The sequence below is a fragment of the Periplaneta americana genome, chromosome 11 (genome assembly GCF_040183065.1).
Source record: "Periplaneta americana isolate PAMFEO1 chromosome 11, P.americana_PAMFEO1_priV1, whole genome shotgun sequence".
Lineage (NCBI taxonomy): Eukaryota > Metazoa > Arthropoda > Insecta > Blattodea > Blattidae > Periplaneta > Periplaneta americana.
In genome coordinates this window covers 121556272-121576402 of record NC_091127.1, presented here as the reverse complement: position 1 = coordinate 121576402, position 20131 = coordinate 121556272, and the positions used below count along the sequence as shown (strand labels likewise).

The 20131-nt window shown below is 34.2% G+C and overlaps 1 protein-coding gene across 1 annotated transcript; it reads left to right on the top strand.

Moving 5' to 3' along the window:
• Prosalpha6 (Proteasome alpha6 subunit) lies at positions 1–17272 on the top strand. Its single transcript, XM_069839981.1, has 5 exons — positions 1–106; positions 435–685; positions 6662–6821; positions 10110–10319; positions 11986–17272. The coding sequence occupies exons 1-5, from the start codon at positions 104–106 to the stop codon at positions 12196–12198; spliced, it is 837 nt and encodes a 278-aa protein (XP_069696082.1). The 5' UTR covers positions 1–103; the 3' UTR covers positions 12199–17272.
• The last annotated feature ends 2859 nt before the right edge of the window (positions 17273–20131 follow it).

The following is a 20131-nucleotide window of genomic DNA, read 5'->3' as shown; positions in this document are numbered from 1 at the left end:
TCACTGCTTTCTTCCATGTATGACGTCATTGTGTTTGTTATGCGCTCTAGTGGAAGTTATCCGAACTATTTAGTGTGTGTGTGTTAAATTGAATTCTGGAGAAATGGTGAGTTAGCGTGTTTCTCTTTCATTTTGAAGAATTGTATATATACTGCATTTCATATATTTACTTAATCGTACTAAGTATGATTAACTCTGATGACCATTATTAGATGAATCTTTGTATTTCAGTCAAGCCATTACGTAAAATCACTATTACTCATAACCTATATTTTTGACATGACTAAGATGAATTGAACCTCTGTTAGTGTAATTATTTTGAGAAGTACCTTAGCTAAAACATATAAATAGGAAGTTTCAATGTGACTAAACAATTGAGTCTCTCTAATGGATATATATATATATATATATATAATTTATTTATTTATTTTCAGTTTCGTAATCAATACGACAGTGATGTTACTGTATGGAGTCCCCAGGGACGACTCCATCAAGTGGAGTATGCCATGGAAGCAGTAAAATTGGGGTCGGCTACTGTGGGACTTAAAAGTAAAACGCATGCAGTACTTATTGCATTGAAACGTGCATCTTCAGAGTTGTCGGCTCATCAGAAGAAAATCATACCCATTGACACCCATATTGGCATCACTATCGCAGGTCTCACTGCAGATGCAAGGATACTTAGGTATGGTATTTTAGGCCTAATAACTTTGAGTACGTTAAAGTTGAGGGAAAAATTTTATTATACCAATTCCTCCAGCTATCCCCACCCCGAAACAATATGGGACTGTGGAAAGTAGGTATGTGGGCGGTGCTGAAGTAAGACAAGGAAGGAAGAGGATAAAATTATCTTTACAGTTACTTTCTTAAAAAATATAATTATGTTATGATACCTTCCCCCAATCCTATAATGTGTAATTAGGAAGGAACTAATGGATGTCTATAAACTGAGTATATGGAAAAAGGAAGGCCTACAATGTTAGTAGTTAAATATACTTTCTAACGACATCTAAGGAGTTCCTTTCGCATAGTAAATCAGCCATTCCACAGTAACGAACGGGACAGAGAGTTCTCTTAAATATAAAACTGTAATTTTGTAATAGCCTATTTTCTTGAAAACTAAATGATCATAATTAGGCCTATGTACAATCCAGTAGATAGGCCTACAGGTACTTTCAATCTGTCAAACGTGGAAGCAATTATGTATTGTAAAGCAAGCTGAAAATTGATCATTTCATTATGTAACGGATGGAACACAATTTAGACATCCACCTTACTACTGCATATTTCATTTCATTCAATGTTCTGCTCAAGGGCAGGTCTTTCACTGCAAACTCAGCTTTCTCCAATCTTTCCTATTTTCTGCCTTCCTCTTTGACTCCTCATATGATCCGTATAGCTATCTTAATATCATATACTGCATAAGTTATAAAAGGTAAAATTGGTGTGATTTTATTTGAAGTTAGTTAATACAATGTAAAGTATAGTAGTCTTCTTTATTCTTTTATTTAAGCATACAGTTCCTAAAACTTCATAAATTCAAATAATACTTTTTTTCAGAATTTATTACTCTTTGTTACGTAAGTGAAGAAGAACGAATAAGACAGTTTGGGTTTTGAAGGTCATAAATTAGATAATACAATATTAATTACTTAAATTTGAACATTAATTACCGGAATAATATATCTTCTGTACTGGCACTCTTTTTTTTTAACAGTACAGTAAAATTCCTCGTATCCGGCACCCAAATAACCGGCAATAAAAAACGACTCTTCTGACTAGGCAGAAAAGAAAATAGTCATTCATGCGAAAGAGAAGAGTCTGACGATGATGTGAGAGGTTTTCGTAGATCGCACATGCCGCATATTGTGTTTATTCTTTACACTATTCACGCGTGAAAACAGACAAAAAAAACCGTTATGTCCCTGGAGTAGAGGGTAGCATCGGTAATGTGTCACTTGGACCTTGCAAACAAAGCGCAGAGATGATATCTTTCAATTAAAAACTTGAACTCTCTCGTTTCGAAGGGGTTTGGACGAGTCTAAATACGAAAGTGTGAAATTCTCTGTTCCTACTGCGCGTAAAAATTTCATTCAAGTGATGGATAGTATCATGGCTATTACAGTTAAACACTGCTGTTGCACAATGGATTCCGTGAAACGCAAGTGGAATGTTCTTATGCTCAAATCATCAAGCACTACTTCATAGTCTTTATGGTTATGACGTTGGCTATACTGCTCTTCACGTCACATGACTGCCATGTAAGATTGTCATAAGGTTATGAAAATTTTAGTATTTTTTATGCTATTATATATTACTATATTACAATAATTATGAACTGATGAATGTACAGTGGTAGCAAAAAAAACCAGACCGACCCTTGTAGCTGATTTTAGAGCCTTGTTCACAGTGACAGCACGATAAGACTTCCGTGGTTCGAATCCTGCCTGGGAAGGAAACATTTCTTTTTTTTGTTCCTTATTCAAATATATTCCCAATACTTTTCGATTGCAGTGATTTTTACTACTTAATTAACTTATTATTCCCAGAACATGAATTTTACCAGCTTATTTTCTAATGGCTTTCGAAATGGGCTACGTCAGCAGTCGAAACTACAACAATTTCAATAGATTACTCGCTGTCTTGTGAATGCGGGCGTGGCATGTGTAGTGGCTCATTTCGGGGGACTTTGATTATTCTGTCGGTCCAGTTTTTTTTGCCACTACTGTACATTACCGCATTCAGTACTAAAAATAAACCTTGTACGTATTTCAAAACTTCATTTTTAATTATCTATAAGAAAATTACTGAATTTCAACATGGAAAAAGAAAATGTTTGTGCAGTACAGTGTGTCTTTACATAACCTATAAACGTATTTTCCAATTATCCGGCAAAATTAGTTATCCGGCACTGGCTTTGTACCACAGTTGCCGGATACAAGGAATTTACTGTATAATTTATGCTTTTACTTAAAGAACCATACATTTTATTTATTAGGGCTAATGTTAACTCTTTTATTATTCTCTTAATTTTGTCATTATTCCTAGATTTTTTTTAAGGAAATTCACAGAAAATTCTTTTCACAAACTGATTAAGTTTTAAGTTCAGGAAGGCTTTTAAGTTTTAAGTTCAGGAAGGCTACCTAGAGTCTGATTAAAATATACAAATGTTACATCTTGCTCATTGATTTGATAATTATGGAGTTCGACTACTTTTGGACAATTTTTTTTCAAACTTACATTTCCACCATATTTTTACCGTCGTAAAAACGATAAAATATTTTTATTTGTCGGAAATTAACTGTAACTTAACCTAAGAATGTTAGATTAGGTTACGTTATTGTAGGTGATTTCCGACAATTGAAAGTATTTCTATCGTTTTTACGACGGTAAAATACTGGGGGAATATAATAGAATAAGCTCTTATTACTTACTAATTAGACATAAAGCTGTGAATATAGGGTCTCCCATTCTGCTTTCAAAATATCCACACAATTGTCACATGCACAACTATCAGATTACACACCATGATTAATTAAGAACACACGCAATTCCTCTTCCCTCAGTCTAATAAATTCTATCTTACTCGTTTTACACCCTGTGCACAACACACCATCTAGTCCCATCGAAGTCAGACAAAAGACAGTATAAACCCATACACAACACACCATCAACACATGCGCCTCACGACAGGATTATCTTGGATCTGAGATGATAACTGCAGATATGTGGAATAAAAAAATAATAAAAACCTAAACTAACCAAACCTAACCTTCATTTATGCAAGAAGTGTAACTGACTTGGTTAATAAAAACCTAAACTAACCAAACCTAACTTTCGTATATGCAAGATGTGTAACCGGAACACGAAGAGAACATTTTGATTTGATCTTGATTTTTATCTGGAATGTGCATACGAAAATAAATTCCCGTAATGATTACGCTGGCACTGCAATGAGAGGTCGCGAGCCTCACTTCCATCCACTCCCATCGAAGTCATAAAGACAAAAGACAGATCATTGAATATTGCAATCGATCGACCAATCGAACTTCCCCACCTAGCAATGAATCACAACTACCCCCACTCAAACTGAGCCACCAATCGTAACAACGCCCGGAAAATTCAACCATATAATAAAATATTAAGAAAAAACATGTTCCCATCATTGAATTTACACGAGTAAGGCCAAATTCAACAGTGTTCATGAATAAGATATTAAGCATACAAAGAGATAATTTATTACAGTTGTATGAACACTTTTTGTAAAATTAAGTTGAAATTAATAAATCAGTTAAAAACCATACATGTTTCGGAGGAATGCTCCTCCATCTTCAGTGGCAATACCACGATGCTGGTACAGATGTTCGACCGCGTATCGTGACTTAAAGTCATTTTGATGCTGTTAATAGTATTGAGGAATCTCATAGAATCTATTGGAGTTGTTTTGATTCCACCAGTAGTGAGCCTGAGAGCTTGGTTTTGAACACGTTCTATTTCGTTTATGAAAGGTGAAGTAATTAAAATTTCTCCGCAGTATGTCAGCACTGGCTGTATAAACATTTTGTATGTAGTGTTCAAAGTATTTCTAGAGCAACCCCATTCCTTTCCTGCTAGTCTTTCCAATATTAATCATAGGATAAATCATCACTTATCACCGCATAGGACATAGTTACATCTTCTAGCCAAGCAACATACGTGAAAATAGTCACTTTCACACTGAATTTTGTCCTGACTCACCACAGAGTAGTTTTCTGCATAGTGAAACTGTAGATCAAATCTCCAACGCCCAGGTTATCTTTCTTATCTTCAAAATGTTTTCCTGCACTCACTTGGCAAAGCAATTAATTTTAAGATTTGACAGTTGATCTTAAAGATGAAACACAGATTCTTCAATAAGTCCATCATTAGACATCAGTCTAGGCTGCTGTCAGAATCCACCAATTGCTTTCACATTCCTAATTGCTTTCACATTCCTGTATTATTTAAATCACACTCCTCAGGTACTAAATCAGTAATATTCTCTTTACATTTTTTTACACACTCCAGTGATACACCTTTCTGAAGCACACTTCCTTTAAAAGCTCTTTGCTCCTACATAGAAAGCCAGAAACTACTTTTGCTATAGTATCAACAGTGAATTGAAAATTAGAATGATAGTGACAAACGCATACATTGTGTAGCATTTCTGAGAATGTCAAGAAAATAGATATATAGAAGATATATAGAAAACAACTTAACTTTTCTTGTTATAGAAGATAGAAGTCACTGTAAAGCAGATTCTGAACAATATTACTTACTGTCCTCCATTGAACAAGTTCCTTTATTCATTAACACATCCATTCTTAACTCCATCATGACATAATCAGCAAACGAGATCTCACCAGAAATTACTGAAATTCAACCTGTTAAAGAGGATCTGTGCGATTTGTGATAGATCAAGTGCAAAGCAAGTTTCTTCCGAATGCTTCTGTTCATCTGCTGTTCCCATTCCATCTTTGTCCCAGCATTGCCAGTCATCATCTACTAACAGTAACATAAGCACATCACCGCTTTCATGAATATTATTAGACCAAATTGTTCATTTCGGAAAACAAATTAAATTTGTTTGTCAAATATTTCAGAGGTCTTTTTAGTGTTTTCCCTTTCATGGCTGTACGTGATCTGTGATGGTAATCTAAGAAATATGGCCTTGTATTATTATTATTATTATTATTATTATTATTATTATTAGGAACAACGCCATTAAGAACGAAAATAATTATTAATAATGAAATCATAGAGCAAGTGAACTGTTTCAATTACCTAGGCTGCATGATATCATATGAACAAATTAACTACATAGATAGGAAGCTCTCTAAATTCCAGCAGTTAATTGGCACGATAAAAAGAACACTAAAGAAGAAAGTTAGGACTGACACAATTTTAAAATTTTACAAAACAATGGCGATTCCAACATTAACCTATGGATCCGAAACATGGTGTATGACAACTCAACAAATGAAGAGAATAGAAGCAGCTGAAATGAGACTGCTAAGGCCAATAGCAGGATATATCTTATTGGACCACAAGCGAAATGAAGACATACGACAGGAAATAAATATGCCAAATATTATAGAAACTATCACAGAATATAGGAATAAATGGCATGAACATATATGTAGGATGGAACCAACTCGCATTCCATACCGACTACACCATTATAAACCCCAAGGGAGAAGACGAATCGGACGCCCTAGAAAACGCTGGAAAGACCAATTTTAATATTGCTATGGAGACGAAACGGGCCAATGGGCCCAAATCGTATTGTTGATGATGATGATTATTATTATTAATATTATTATTACTCTATGAAAACTTTTTTTATAACATTAATTTTGTTCACCAAAAATTTCATTTCGATTTGAATTGGTATCTTTGACATCGGCAGCCAAACATTCTTGCCATTTTACTAATTGTATGTGAAACATTAATTTTTTTCCTCTGTGTGTACTTTTTCAAATTTTATTCTATCTTGGCAATTTTGCTGATATTCAGTAATCCTTTTCAGTTACTAATAATTCAGAATTTGTTTAATTATATTTTTAATGGTTATTCTTTTGATGCACAAGCAATTAAACTTTTAATGACTGTCTTTTTAACACGTAACATTTGTCCTTTTCAGCCGCTATATGAGAACTGAGTGTCTGAATCACAAATATTCCCATGATGCCTTACTCCCTGTCAGCCGGTTGATAACAAATCTTGGAAATAAGATGCAAGTATGCACTCAGCGCTATGATCGTCGACCATATGGTGTTGGGCTTCTGGTTGCCGGCTATGATGTAAGTCTTTGTATGCACACAACTCCTGACTAGACTGAGTCTATTTTCATGATCATTGTATGAAATAGTAATTAATTTTGTCAATTTTATTTGAAATATATGAAAACAATTATTATTGTAATGTTTTTTAATATAAATGATAAGAGCTCTAGTTACTAAGTTTGCAGTTTAATTTTAAGCAGGTCCGCATTGAGAAACATTTTTAAGCATTAATCTTAAGAATTTTAAAATCATTTTATAAATTGTCGAAGTCTACTTAAAGATCTTCCGTTTTTCAAAAACATATGAGAAAGTATATTGATGCTACAAGAAATCTATTTCGAGAATTTTACAGAGATGTACATTTTCAAAGTACGTTTTCAGCAGCCCTGATGAAGTTTTTTTGGCATGTTTTCTGTCTGTCTGTCCACAGACATATAGCATGCCCACAACAACTTCTTCAGTATGAGAAATGTTGAAAACATATTCCCACGAATATCCCGATATTGATTATTTTCAGCATCACCAGACTTTCTTTTTAGGTAGGTGCTTCATGTAATGAGGAAGTGGAAGGAACACATTTAAAAGAGTATTAGACAACCAACAAAACAAAACAATTGCCTTACCATTGCTAAACTTTCAACAGTGGCAGTAATAGAAATACAGGGTGTAAGTGAAATAACTTTGCAGATTGAAAGAGACGATAGGGTACACATAAATGAATAGAAAACCTATATTACTGTTTCTGATTAAATGCACTGTTAATTAGAAAATTAAGTTTGAAGTTTGAACAGTCCAGCAACATCATCGCTAGTACACTCCACTCGTGATACAGATGTAAGAGTCCAACGAATTTGGTGAGTCTCCATACATAAGCTGCATTCACTTCGTGCAATGGCTTGAATTTAGGGGTTTTTTAAATTAAATTTACACGAAAACCATTCACGCTATTGAAATATGCCAGAGGGATAAATAATAATTATACTTCATTAAATTTCCTATCGATATGGCCAAAATCACGATCCTACTTGCAATAATTACCCAATAAGAGATTTTTAAATATTTAGGAAAAAAACATTTTTTTCTGAAGAACTATGAACTTTCCACCAATATAGATATTATAGTTCTTTGTTCATATAACATGAGCTATTCGCTTTGGAAATCTGCAAGGCTATATTGCAGACAACAACCCAGGATATTGACAAACAATTGACTGCCTGACTTTCTCTTCTAATTGAAGTATACCGTCAGATGGGGTGAAATCAGACGGATTTAGCATACTTTTTAACTAGTTATTCATGGTGTACTGAAATTTTGATTTAATAATATGGTATATCATGGGGGAAATATTTTAGGTATGTAGTTTTCAAAGAAATTCATATTTATAGTAAATATAATAATAAATAATCCATGGCGCTACAGTCCGTGAAGGGCCTAGACCGACCAGCCGGCTGCTGGCCTCACGCCCACATGTCGAAGCAGAGGTGGACGATCATCCAACCAGAATGGAGGTATCGTGTGGTTAGCACGATGATCCCCCCCAGCCGTTATAGCTGGCATTCGCAACCGGATTTCGCTACCTATCGTAGCTCCCCAAGTGCATCACAATGCTGGGTGGGTCACCGGTCCCATACACTGGCTGAAATTTCATGAGAAAATTTCTTCCCCCATGAGGACTCGAACCAGCGCACATTCTGTGACGCGAGTCCTAGGCAGGATGCCTTAGACTGTGACACCACGGCGCAGGACTCATATTTATAGTAATCAGATAATTTTTTTAAAAATAATTTAAAGTGTCCGGTGTCACCCCATGTAGCGAGGTGATTTCGGACACTCATACTTTTTCAATGTCCGTCCAAAATCGCTGTTTCATAAGGTGAAATCGGACAGTAAAATTACTTTTAAAAAACATTATTGTTAAACTTTGTTAAAGATTTTTTTTTTGTACTCAATATTATCCTTACATTTCTTACATGTTATTACAATATTAATACAATTTTTAAGACATTAGCAGAAATCGTTATTACAATGTATGAAAGAAAATCTATGTTTTCTAATATTTTCAACTTGTTTTACAAAAATTTTCTTGGAAAATAAAAGCCTTCCCTTTTCTTCCTGCGATTTTTTTAAAGGACTTTGGCAGTGTTTTCTTTTGGAACTCTATCTTCATCATCAACAGCATTAAAAACAAATACAGACTAGATTGACTATTGCAGTACGACCACAGGAATTTCATTTCTACATCCTTCGCTCCTACATCTGTCACAACACCAACATACTTTCTCGTCTTCAGTTTTCTTTCTTCCTCATATTCATAATTCGCCACTACAAAAGCTTCTATATTATCAGTACACCTTCCTGTGGCTGTTCTTCAGGTCCTTCTTCCTCCTGTTCCTGTTCCAAAACACTGTTTTCAGCTTCTTCTTGTCCTTCAGTTTCCCGTTCTGCCATATCTCGACCCAGTACAGATTTTCCAGGTGAGATGTTTATTCTTCATGTTCTTCTTCTTCGTCGTCGTCGGCCACCACTGCTTGCTGTGTCATATCTAGGCCTAGCATGTTTTAACCTTTCTTCAAAGCTGCTGAACCAACAATTGTTGCTTTCTTCCTGATTATTGTCACTGTCTGGAAGCTTACTTATAACATGTTCTGGGTCGAAAGGAATTGAAAAGCCTTCTTGATATTTCCCTGCTGTTTTGCAGATATTTCATTCAAGGTCTGCTTTAAGAGCGATGGAAAAGCATCTTTGGACAATGTTCCTCATGTGTATTTCTTCCAGTCACGCAAAACTTTCTTAGGGTCGTAATTTTTCTTACATGTAACTCCAAGTGGTGTCTTGTATTTACATGGCATTGTCCGATATCACCCCACACTGATACAGTCACTGAAGTAATTGCTCTTACAACAGACAAGTGACTGCATAGAAAACCAATAACTATCGCAAAACATCGACAATAGGTTAAAGAAAGACGTGATTTATTTCAACGTAATTTTGCATCAACACTGTACACGACAAAGAAGCAACTAAATTACCTAGTTAAAATCCGATAGAAGTAACAATTTTACATTAACTGATGACGTACAAATATTTTAATTTAATCAGCAAGCTCTCTTGTTAGACCATACAAAAATTTGAGTAAAAAATATATCATTATACAGTTTTTATATTTGCTTAAATAAAATCATATAAAAATGTCCGAAGTCATCCCAGAGTCCGATTTACCCCATATGACGATACAAAGATTATTAAAAATCTAGGTAACTTTCTCAGAAAGAACATTAAGGTAATTGATTATCTGTTTGTGTACAGGACCAGGGCCCACACGTGTACCAAACTTGCCCATCAGCCAACTACTTTGACTGCAAAGCCATGGCAGTAGGGTCCCGCTCTCAGAGTGCCCGCACCTATTTGGAGAAGCACCTCGAAGAATTTGTGGACTGTGACACTGACGAACTGATTAAGCATGGTCTGCGAGCCCTCCGCGATACCCTGCCTAATGAGGTGGAGCTCAACACGAAGGTAAGTGCAGGAATGCTGAGGAATTAAAGAAGTAGAATATAGAATAGAATGACTATGGAGTTACAACAGAACTTACAAAGCTTATTTCGAGATCATTCTGAATAGAAAAGTTCATAATAGAACATAAGTTTAATTTCAGATAGTTAACTAAAGTGAATGAAGAACAACTATGAACATGGAGTGGGGCTATTCTGCAGTCAGCAACTCAGATCATTGCAACGTTGCCTAGTTAACGACTGCACTAGCTCACTGTGGTGAAGTCTTTTTATTTGTTTCTTTATGTGCACATAATTTATTACATATAGGACTTTTGTGATAATGTTATGAGAAAGAGCTATTTTATTGAAGATGACTGTCTAAATCCCATGTCTGCATGATTAACAATTTGTTCGAAGTTCATATATACAGAAATTCGTATTAACCAAATAAAAATCCATTAAAATCACTGTATTTGAACCAGGACTGAGAAAATTGTTCGTTTTAACTGAGTGTATTAACGAGGGTTTACTCTATTCAGTTTTATCGTTTTGAAATTTTGAGGAATAGATTTCCATTGGTGTTGTGTAAATTCTTGGAATAAATTTTTAGAATATGATCATCAGTGAATCAGATTTTCGCTAGTTCAAACCTGGCTAAAGATCAATTGAGGTCGGTTCTGGAAGAACGGCACATACCCATAAAGTGTATTTTATGATAATGACCTGCAAATGTGTTGCTTTCTTTATACCTTAAGGGTGAAACCTAACCATTTTTCCCCCATTGTTACATATGCTAGTGGATTATGGCGATTTTGTAGTTTGAAGGTTGAATTTTCTTTTGCCAACTTCGTTTCGAATTCCGATACTGACAAATACAACAACTGGTAGTGATTTTCTAACTGTTATGTTGGCAGCAGGAACAGCTCTTGTCGGTAGTGGAACTTATGAAAATTCAAATTGTTCTAGATTTCTGAGCCGATTACTGGAAGCTAGTGAAATTCGAACATAATTAATTAATTAATATCAGAATTATATTAATAATTACATAACAGTTATTTTATGTGTTGTGGTTACAATTCAAGATTATAGTCAGATAAGTGTAAATAAATATAACATGTGGTGTGATACATGCACTTGGGTGATCGATAGAAAATGCGCATGGTGACAGCAATTATAACTAAACTAGCAAAATTATTAGGAATAAGTAAGTATTCTTAAACATACATTTTAATGTGGCATTCGGTTTTCGGGGTTTGTAATAATCATTTCAAGTGTTGAAACAAAATACATTTTTAGGTTAGGTCTCGTCAATCGTAAACTCTTTAGTCAAAGCAATGACTTTCATGTTGTCAGACAAAATACATTTTAATATCAGATCATATTAATCTACTAATTTCCAACATAATGTGCGAGAGGTCCAGGTGGAAAATATAGGCCTACTCTTTCACAAATTATTGAACCATTTAGAAAATACCCCCAACATATAGATGAGATGTAGTAAATAAGCAAGACATCGTTATTGTTGTTGTTGTTATTATTATTATTGTTGTTGTTGTACATGTCATGATTTTTACTCTCTTTGGTGATATCTGATATTAGTTGGCAACACTGAAGAGACAGCCAAATTAGCCTTTTAGAAACTGCTCTTGCGTGATCCTCACTATATGTGTTGATTAACTCTTTTTCAGAATGTGTCCATAGGAATTGTTGGCAAGGACACCCCATTCAAGGTATTCGATGAAGACGGAACTGCTCAGTATCTCAGGATGATTGAGGGGGAAGAGAAGCGTGGTGGGACACAGCCGGATTCGACAGGCCAGGACCCAACACCCCCCCAGCCACCACCAGCAGGGGAGGGCTCCCAGGATCCAGTGCCTGCTGTTGCCATGGAGACAGAATAATTGTATTGCCAGCAGTGCACACCACTCTATTTCTATCATTACCTTTCTTACTCACTCCTAAAGGTTTGACCGTGGCCACACCACAGCTTCTCTCTTTGTTACAAAGTTCAATGCTTCTTATGTGAAATGATACACAGTGCAAGTCTGGAGTATGTTTCGTTCTTATTTTGTTTGTGACAGTATATATGAAACAAAATAGTTTTAGTTAGTGCTAAAATAACGGAGTTAAGTAGGGCATTGGAAATTTGTTGTCCTCATCTTCTCTCCTTTCTTCACAGGTATCCATGTTTTGAACTCTCAGAAATTTGAATATTCCATTTTTTGATACACTGCAGAAATGGTTATTTATGTATTTTTGTAATACATTAAAATTCTTGCTTTATAAAATGTATATCGATGATGGTGAACAGCAACCTCATATGTCAAAATATTCAATTTTACAGGAAAGCAAAATAAACATTTTAATATCTTAATAACGAACAAGTATCTGACATGAAGGGTTATTTAAATATCTTCTTGTAAAGTTTGTATTCATGTCTTGTCATAAGATATGTTTCCAGAACATTCAGAAAAACTTTTTCGACAGGGATAAAGTGAAATCTCATTTTGTTCATTTTTTTTTTTAATGTACAAGCTTGCTGTTCAACACCAACAATATTCCTAAACCTAGATTGGTAGGTTTTTAAACAAAAGAGAACATTTCACGTCGTCTTGTATTTGTTATTTCTCCTTTAAACTTTAAAAAGAAAATTTATACAGCTTGCAGTCTGAGACTGGGTTGTTTAGTAATTTAGACACTAGTTTAATATGATGCGATTTCTCACAGCAAGGAATGCTACATTTTGGCTGAGAAATTCTTATTTGGTAGTCATATCAACAACTTTGGAATGCATAAGGCTAGAGTGGGACAAATCAAAGTTGAACCCTGATGAAATAAATCAGGATTGAAAATCAGATAGATTCCACAGTAATCAATTTATGATGCAGGTTATTGTATGAGCATATAGATTGCCAGAATTTCGTTTTTCTAAATATGCTTGCAAATTATAAACAAGTTCTCGAGACTATTTAGGATTTTACCTCTTCCAGTTTTGCATGAGAATATTACAGTTCAGTTTCACAATCATCGCAAATGTAAAATAAGGGATTAGAAAGAACGAAGACAATTAATTAGTTAAAATGTTATATAGACCATTGGAAGTAATTTTTGTTACAGCTAGACAGTTCCTGCTATAATCTCTTTTCGAGAAATAGGCTTACACTGAAAGACAGAGAAGTATAAGCATTGGAGATGTTGGGGGGAACCAAGGAGCCAAGGATTTCATTTCACAATGGAGTAGAATTGCTATTGAAATGCAAACTAAAGCAATACTAAGGATCGGCTGTTTATGACCTGCACATGTTGTACAATCACTTGCTCAGTAAATGCTTGTCTGTTTCCATTTTTACACTGAATTGACTGAAATGATATAGGTGATGTGAACATAACTCACTCTTTCGTTTCTCAAAATCTTTTTCTGGAGTCTACATATTATGGCGCAGTTTTAATCACCACTATTTCAAAGTTTCAAATGTCTTGGCTTTCAGTTATCTCAGATTATATTTCCTTATTCAATAGCTATTGCTTGAATTGTCATAAGGTATACTTCTGACTCCGAATAAATATTCCATCATTGTATTATCGAAATGTTAATTTAACTGTCTTTGTGTCCCCCCCCCCACCCCGGTCAATTTGTTGCCCCCCCCCCTTTTTTTTTCTTTTCCAAATACTTAGAATAGACAAGCACAAATGTTCATACATGATTCAGTTTTTCTAATTGTCATTTCTTGTATGTAGAGGAAAATTAAAATTAGACATTTCCTTTGCAAATAAAATTTCTCTCCATTTGAAGGTATTTTTTAATAGTAAAAATTCTTCATAGCAGAATTGTGAGAGACTGAATTTATTTTCCAAATCGAACAATTTTCGACATTATTTTAATTTTTTTTTTATCCAATGCCACCAGGTTGTCTTTTCGACATTTCTGGTCTTCTCTCCTGGCCGTGGCTTAGTTGTAACCGAGGTTGGGGTGCCTGGAAGGCGGGGTTACATTACCCCGATGATGTGATAGGATGATTATGATAATGTGGTGCCAGGAGAGGTCTTAAATCTAAACTTAACCTAAATTCCAGACCATGGACGAACACAGGAATAAGCCCCTTTAAGGAAAAATTCCTGTGCTCTAACCGGGAATCGAACCCGGGACCTCATGAACTATAGCCAGAAGCTCTGACCACTAGACCATGAGGCTGGTCATTTCGACATTATACAAAATTACATAAGTGTTAAGAAATTTTATTAAGAATATATGATAAAATCTTTAGATAACCTGTTCATGAGTGAAGTTTGGCGACACTGCATGATGCACGTAGGTCATACACATATTATGAAAAGTGTGATCCCAAAACACGCTCATTTCATTTGGCCTTTGAGACCTTTATAATTATATTTTAAGCTAGTTTTCTTCCAAAACAACGCCAATCCATGTCTAAAAGCTTGTGTTATTGTTCATGTCACTTGAAAGCTTGCTCATTCCATAGACTGGTGGATAAAAAATGGGCTTAACGCGTTTTGGGATCACAGTCTTCATATATTATTACTAGGGACCAGATTTTTAGGTATCAAAAGTTAAAAATGACACTTGGTATACTTGAGTAGATGTGGTGTAGGTTAGATCAGTTTTGAGGCCTTATTTACAAAACTCTGGAAACTAAAAAAGAAGAGCTGTCACAAAGACTGGAGAATGAATCTAGTGAGGCATACTTGCTAATTTGTAAATAACATTTGAGACCATTAATTTGAATTTTCGTTTGAAAAACAAGCACCACATAGTGAAGCTAGCCATAAGTCTTGAGTGGAAGCTATAGCTAATAGTAGCGCGAACTTCGTCAGTTAAACAACAAACATGGAATTTCGTCATTTGCTACAGGTAGCTATCACTTTTAAATCAGACCTACCAGTATATATACCAAAGTGGAAGGTATTGCTCACTCCTTCATAACTATAGCTAGTTGAAATATTAGCTTTCAGTGCCTGAAAATCCGATCCCTAGTTGCTACTACTATTGTTACAGTACAGTACATTTCACTCTACTACATATTTATTCACTTAAAATGCTCCGGTTAGGGTGTACTGTATTGTTTGAGCTAATAACGGTTTTCCACGAATTAGAAACTTTTATTCTCCCCCTCTCCCACCTTCCTTTCTTTCTCTCTGTCCCATTAACCACTTCGGATTAATACAATGAGACTCAGCATTGCTAGTAATGCATAGCAAAACAGTAAATTGTTGTTTGCACACCTGTTTTTTTAATCCGACGATTTTCCAAGATAACCCAATTAAAGTCATGTGTACTGATAGCATCATTATCATGATACAAGAGAGAGAGATAAATACTGTACTGAATTGTGTATGTAATTTGAAGCTACTTGTCAGAACAATGACTCGTTTTTTAATTTTTTTTTTTTTTTCCTCCTGAATTATATAAGTAGTTTTTAATGAAGTTTTAAAATATTCCTTTCTGTTTCTGCCATCGGAGGTTTTGTAATACACAGAATAACAGTATAATGCCTATACTGTCTGCCAAGACTAGACAATTTATTTATATTGTACAAGTTTCTGCCTTTTTCACATTTCGTCTTGTTACTGTATTAACTACAATTCTTGATAACATACATTCAGCTAATCTTAAATATTTACATATATTTGAAAAATCAGATTCAAATATATCATTCTATTGATATTAATTCTTGTATCTTAACTTTTTCTGGAGACATAAAATCAGCCATTTAAGACTAAGAAGTCAACATATTGGAATTCATGCTAATTTGTAAGAGTATTCAGTTACAGCAACTTGTCAGTGTGTTGCAAAGATTACATATTACTTAAACATCTGCCACTTTCAATTACATTTCATTAGGTTTAAATTTCGCTGTTTGAGCTGTGAGACATTTGGTTATTAATACATACATTATTAGAGAAAAATAAGTTTTAAAAGTAGCTATTCTTTTCCACTTCGATGTGGGAATGGCATAGTCTGAAAAATGGAAGAAAGTATTTTTTTAATACCCTGTATTGCTAACATATGAAAATATTTCTTTTTTCGTCCTTTTCAGGATATATACTTTTCATATGCAGTACCAGTAATTGTGCATGTTTTCTCATTGCGAAAACATTTTGTACAATTTAGAATCTAATTACTCGTAATTTTTTCTTAGTTATTGTTTATCAAGAATAAGTACTTCACCGCTATGAAATCTTACCTCTTATTCATTTTACACCAACGTTAAAAATTAAAAGAATTTGTGTCTTATGCTGTCGCGAAAGGTAATTAAAATGGTCAGAATATACTTCTTCACTGTTCCAGCCATCAAATCTATAGTTTATGTAGATTTTGAAATAACAGTAGCATAAGAGAAAAGTTTCACAGCATTTTCATCACTGCCAAAACAACATTTGCCTCTTGTTCAAATAGATAATAAAAGTACTATAAAATTTTGTATACTTTATATAAAACATCTTTTGCAGGTGCGAAAGTTTTGGTTTTTTGCACTATCTCGTTTAGACTTATGCTTTTGAAAACATAGTGTAGCACTACATTAATATGTTCAATTTTCAGTAATTTCAGTTCGCCACAAAATTGCATTTTGATCTGCAGAGCTGCCTGTTAAATAGTAGTTTTTAACATTCCATGTAGTATTTTGCTGGCATACTTTTTTTTATAGGAATGTGATATGCACATTTCCTGTAATTGAGCATGCTCCAGTGTTGGTCTGCATGAAGTGACGTAAATTTATATGAAATTGTATTTTGGTACTTTGATAATTTTGAGATTGCATTGTTATACAGATATATAGTTCAGGGTAAGTTGTTTGTTCAGAGTTGTTTTGAAAAGCTTGTTGGTGTGGCCACGGTCAAACAATAAGACAGTTGCCACCATTTGTTGGTGGTCTCTCGATTGCAAGGAATTGTAACCTAATAGAGTGGAATTATGAACTAATATTAAAATAAATTTCATTTTACAGTTATTGAAAATGGTTAATTTGAATCTTTTCCTCTGAAGTCTCCCAACTCTCGATTTAAATAAATGTAAGAAAATTCTGATAAATGCTAAGTTTGTTTTCTGTTATACTCCATAGTATCTACGTACTAGCGTCTAAATGATATAATAATGGTAAACATCTGTGTTCGACAAAGTTAATAATAATAATAATAAGATATGCCCAAAGGATGATGGTATCAATTGACGTAAGTTGCCTGCAGTGAAACACTGTGTTATTTTATAAGCAAGAATTGATATAAAATACATTCTCAAACAAGTTTTATCAAGTCCATCTAGCTGTCTACTAGAAGACTAGAATAATAGCATTCTGGGGAAAGTCGTGAATGAAATAAAAATAATATTGGAAGGGAGAGAGAATTCATTATTCAGGCTTCGAAATAAACATTAGAAATGATACAGAATCATATGTAAACAAAAAACTAGCAAGATTCAAAGTGATGTGTGGCACAACCTATAATAATCCGTGGCGCTACAGCCTGTGAAGAGCCTAGACCGACCAGACGGCTGCTGGCCTCACGCCCACATGCCGAAGCAGAGGTGGACGATCATCCAACCAGAATCATGTGTTTAGCACGATGGTCCCCCCAGCCATTATAGCTGGCATTCGCAACTAGATTTTGCTACCTATCGTAGCTCCCCAAGTACATCCAATGCTGGGTGAGCATTGGTCCCATACACTGGCCGAAATTTCATGAGAAAATGTCTGCCCCCATGAGGACTCGAACCAGCGCGCATTACGTAACGCAAGTCCTAGGCAGGATGTCTTAGACTACGACGCTACGGCACGGGATGGCACAATCTATAGAACTTTAAAAAACAAATAAAGGAGACAAGAATATTTAAAAAAAAAAAGTAGCTACACCTACTCTTCTCTGTACTTAAAAACTTGGTTCACTCGCAAAAATTCAAAACAAGACAAAGTGCAGAAATCATATTCTTGAAGACCCTCTCTGATATATTTTAATGGGGAATTTTAATGAATGAGAAAAAAAATGCGAACTCTCTGAATAGTCTATCTCCTGAGGAATCCCAGAGTTTTATTATACCTAATTTAACTGTGATGTCATGCTTGATCTTTGTTATTGTTATTATTATTATTATTATTATTATTATTATTATTATTATTATTATTGGTTTGTTTTACGATGCTTTATCTACTGCTATGGTTATCTATCATATAAGTGAAATAAAGATGATAATGCCAATAAAATGAGCTAGGAGCCAGTGTTGAAAATTACCCAGCATTTGCTTTTAATAATAGTAATAGTAATTTATTTTATTTTATCTAGCAGAGTTAAGGCCTTAAAGCCTTCTCTTACACTCAACCAGATCTGCAATGAATAGAAGTGCATAAATAATAATGTGAAATACTGTTACTGAAACTTATCTAAGTTACCAGTTAATCTGAATACATTAGAAATATTAATATAATTACGTAGGACTATCATTCATGAAGTAAAAATACAATTATTTAGATATTTAAATATAATCACTGTTCAACATATGAAGAGAAAATCATTTCATTAAACTAGTCTGAAAAAGAACTCAAATTATTAATTATTCCTTACGAGTATTACATTTAAGAGCAAATGTAATTTATTATGCCTGTTGAATTAGGCAATTGTGCACTTTAATTTTGAAAGATGATACCATTTGACAGGTTCTAATATTGATGGGAAGACGATTCCAGATTCGAGAGGTGTAGGTTGAGGGGAAAATCCCGAAAAACTTCAACCAGGTAACTTATCCCAACCAGGATTTGAATACAGGCCTGCTGTCCTTCAGTTCATAGCTAAACTATAGAAGAAGAGGAAGAGAGAGAGGAATAAAAACTGTAAAAACAGAGGGAAAGAGAGAAGTATAAAAATAAAGATAGTCACTTTCGTAATAACAGTGACATTCCTCATTTGTTGGCATTATTTTGCACTGACCACACAGACACCATGATGTATTTATGGCTTTTGAATCTACATTATCAAAATGTTTACTTATCATCACTCTTGCTTTTCTGAAGTTCCAACTGATATGGCTTAATCCCAGACATAAAGCCAGTGACTGGCGTGAACTGAGGCAAAACAGCAGAAAGTTGCTGAAACAAAGTGTTTACAAATACCCTCGGATCAAGTTGAGCAAGCGTGATGCTATGCACTTCAAAGATATAATATAAACACAACTGAAACTTCGTCCCAAATTTATTATTGCAATGATCTATGTATGGTTTTCACCATTATCCGTAGGAAAACGGAGGCTATTAGAATAATATCCTGAATACATGATTTGTCATCAAGGTCTTTAAGAAGAAGAAAAAAAAAAAGACTATAAGAAATGAACACCTTAGGAAAGAATTACAGTTATTGCTATGAATAATAATACTAATTAGTATTGAACTTAAATGAGACTATGACAGCCTCAGTACTGCGACTAAAATATCTATTGGGCTTCCCCGTCATAATACCATGTCAATCCAATAGTTTGATATTCAAAAAGGATACTAATAAAATTATAGAACATGCATATCACATTGTTGTTTGTTTATTTATTTAATAATAACATATACATAAAAACGTTACATTAAAATACCCTGAAAGAGCAAAGCTCGTGTTCAGGGACAGTTCCATTACATAAATATACATACTTTGTAGATAAAATACTTAAGAAAAAAGGTCACATAAAGATGATAATAAAATTAGTAAATAATAATACTAGTAATAACTGAGTGAAAAAAGAGACGATGTTGAGATTGGTGGATTAATATTAAATTATTATTAGTAGTCTAATTAGTACAGGCATTTTGATATCGTAACCAAGATAAGATAGTAAAAATATACTTA

What these genes read in the sequence shown, in the direction of transcription:
- Prosalpha6 (XM_069839981.1), top strand. An exon ending in GCAGATGCAAGGATACTTAG is followed by an intron (nt 686 to 6,661) that starts GTATGGTATTTT and finishes TGTCCTTTTCAG; the next exon opens with CCGCTATATGAGAACTGAGT. An exon ending in TTCTGGTTGCCGGCTATGAT is followed by an intron (nt 6,822 to 10,109) that starts GTAAGTCTTTGT and finishes GTTTGTGTACAG; the next exon opens with GACCAGGGCCCACACGTGTA.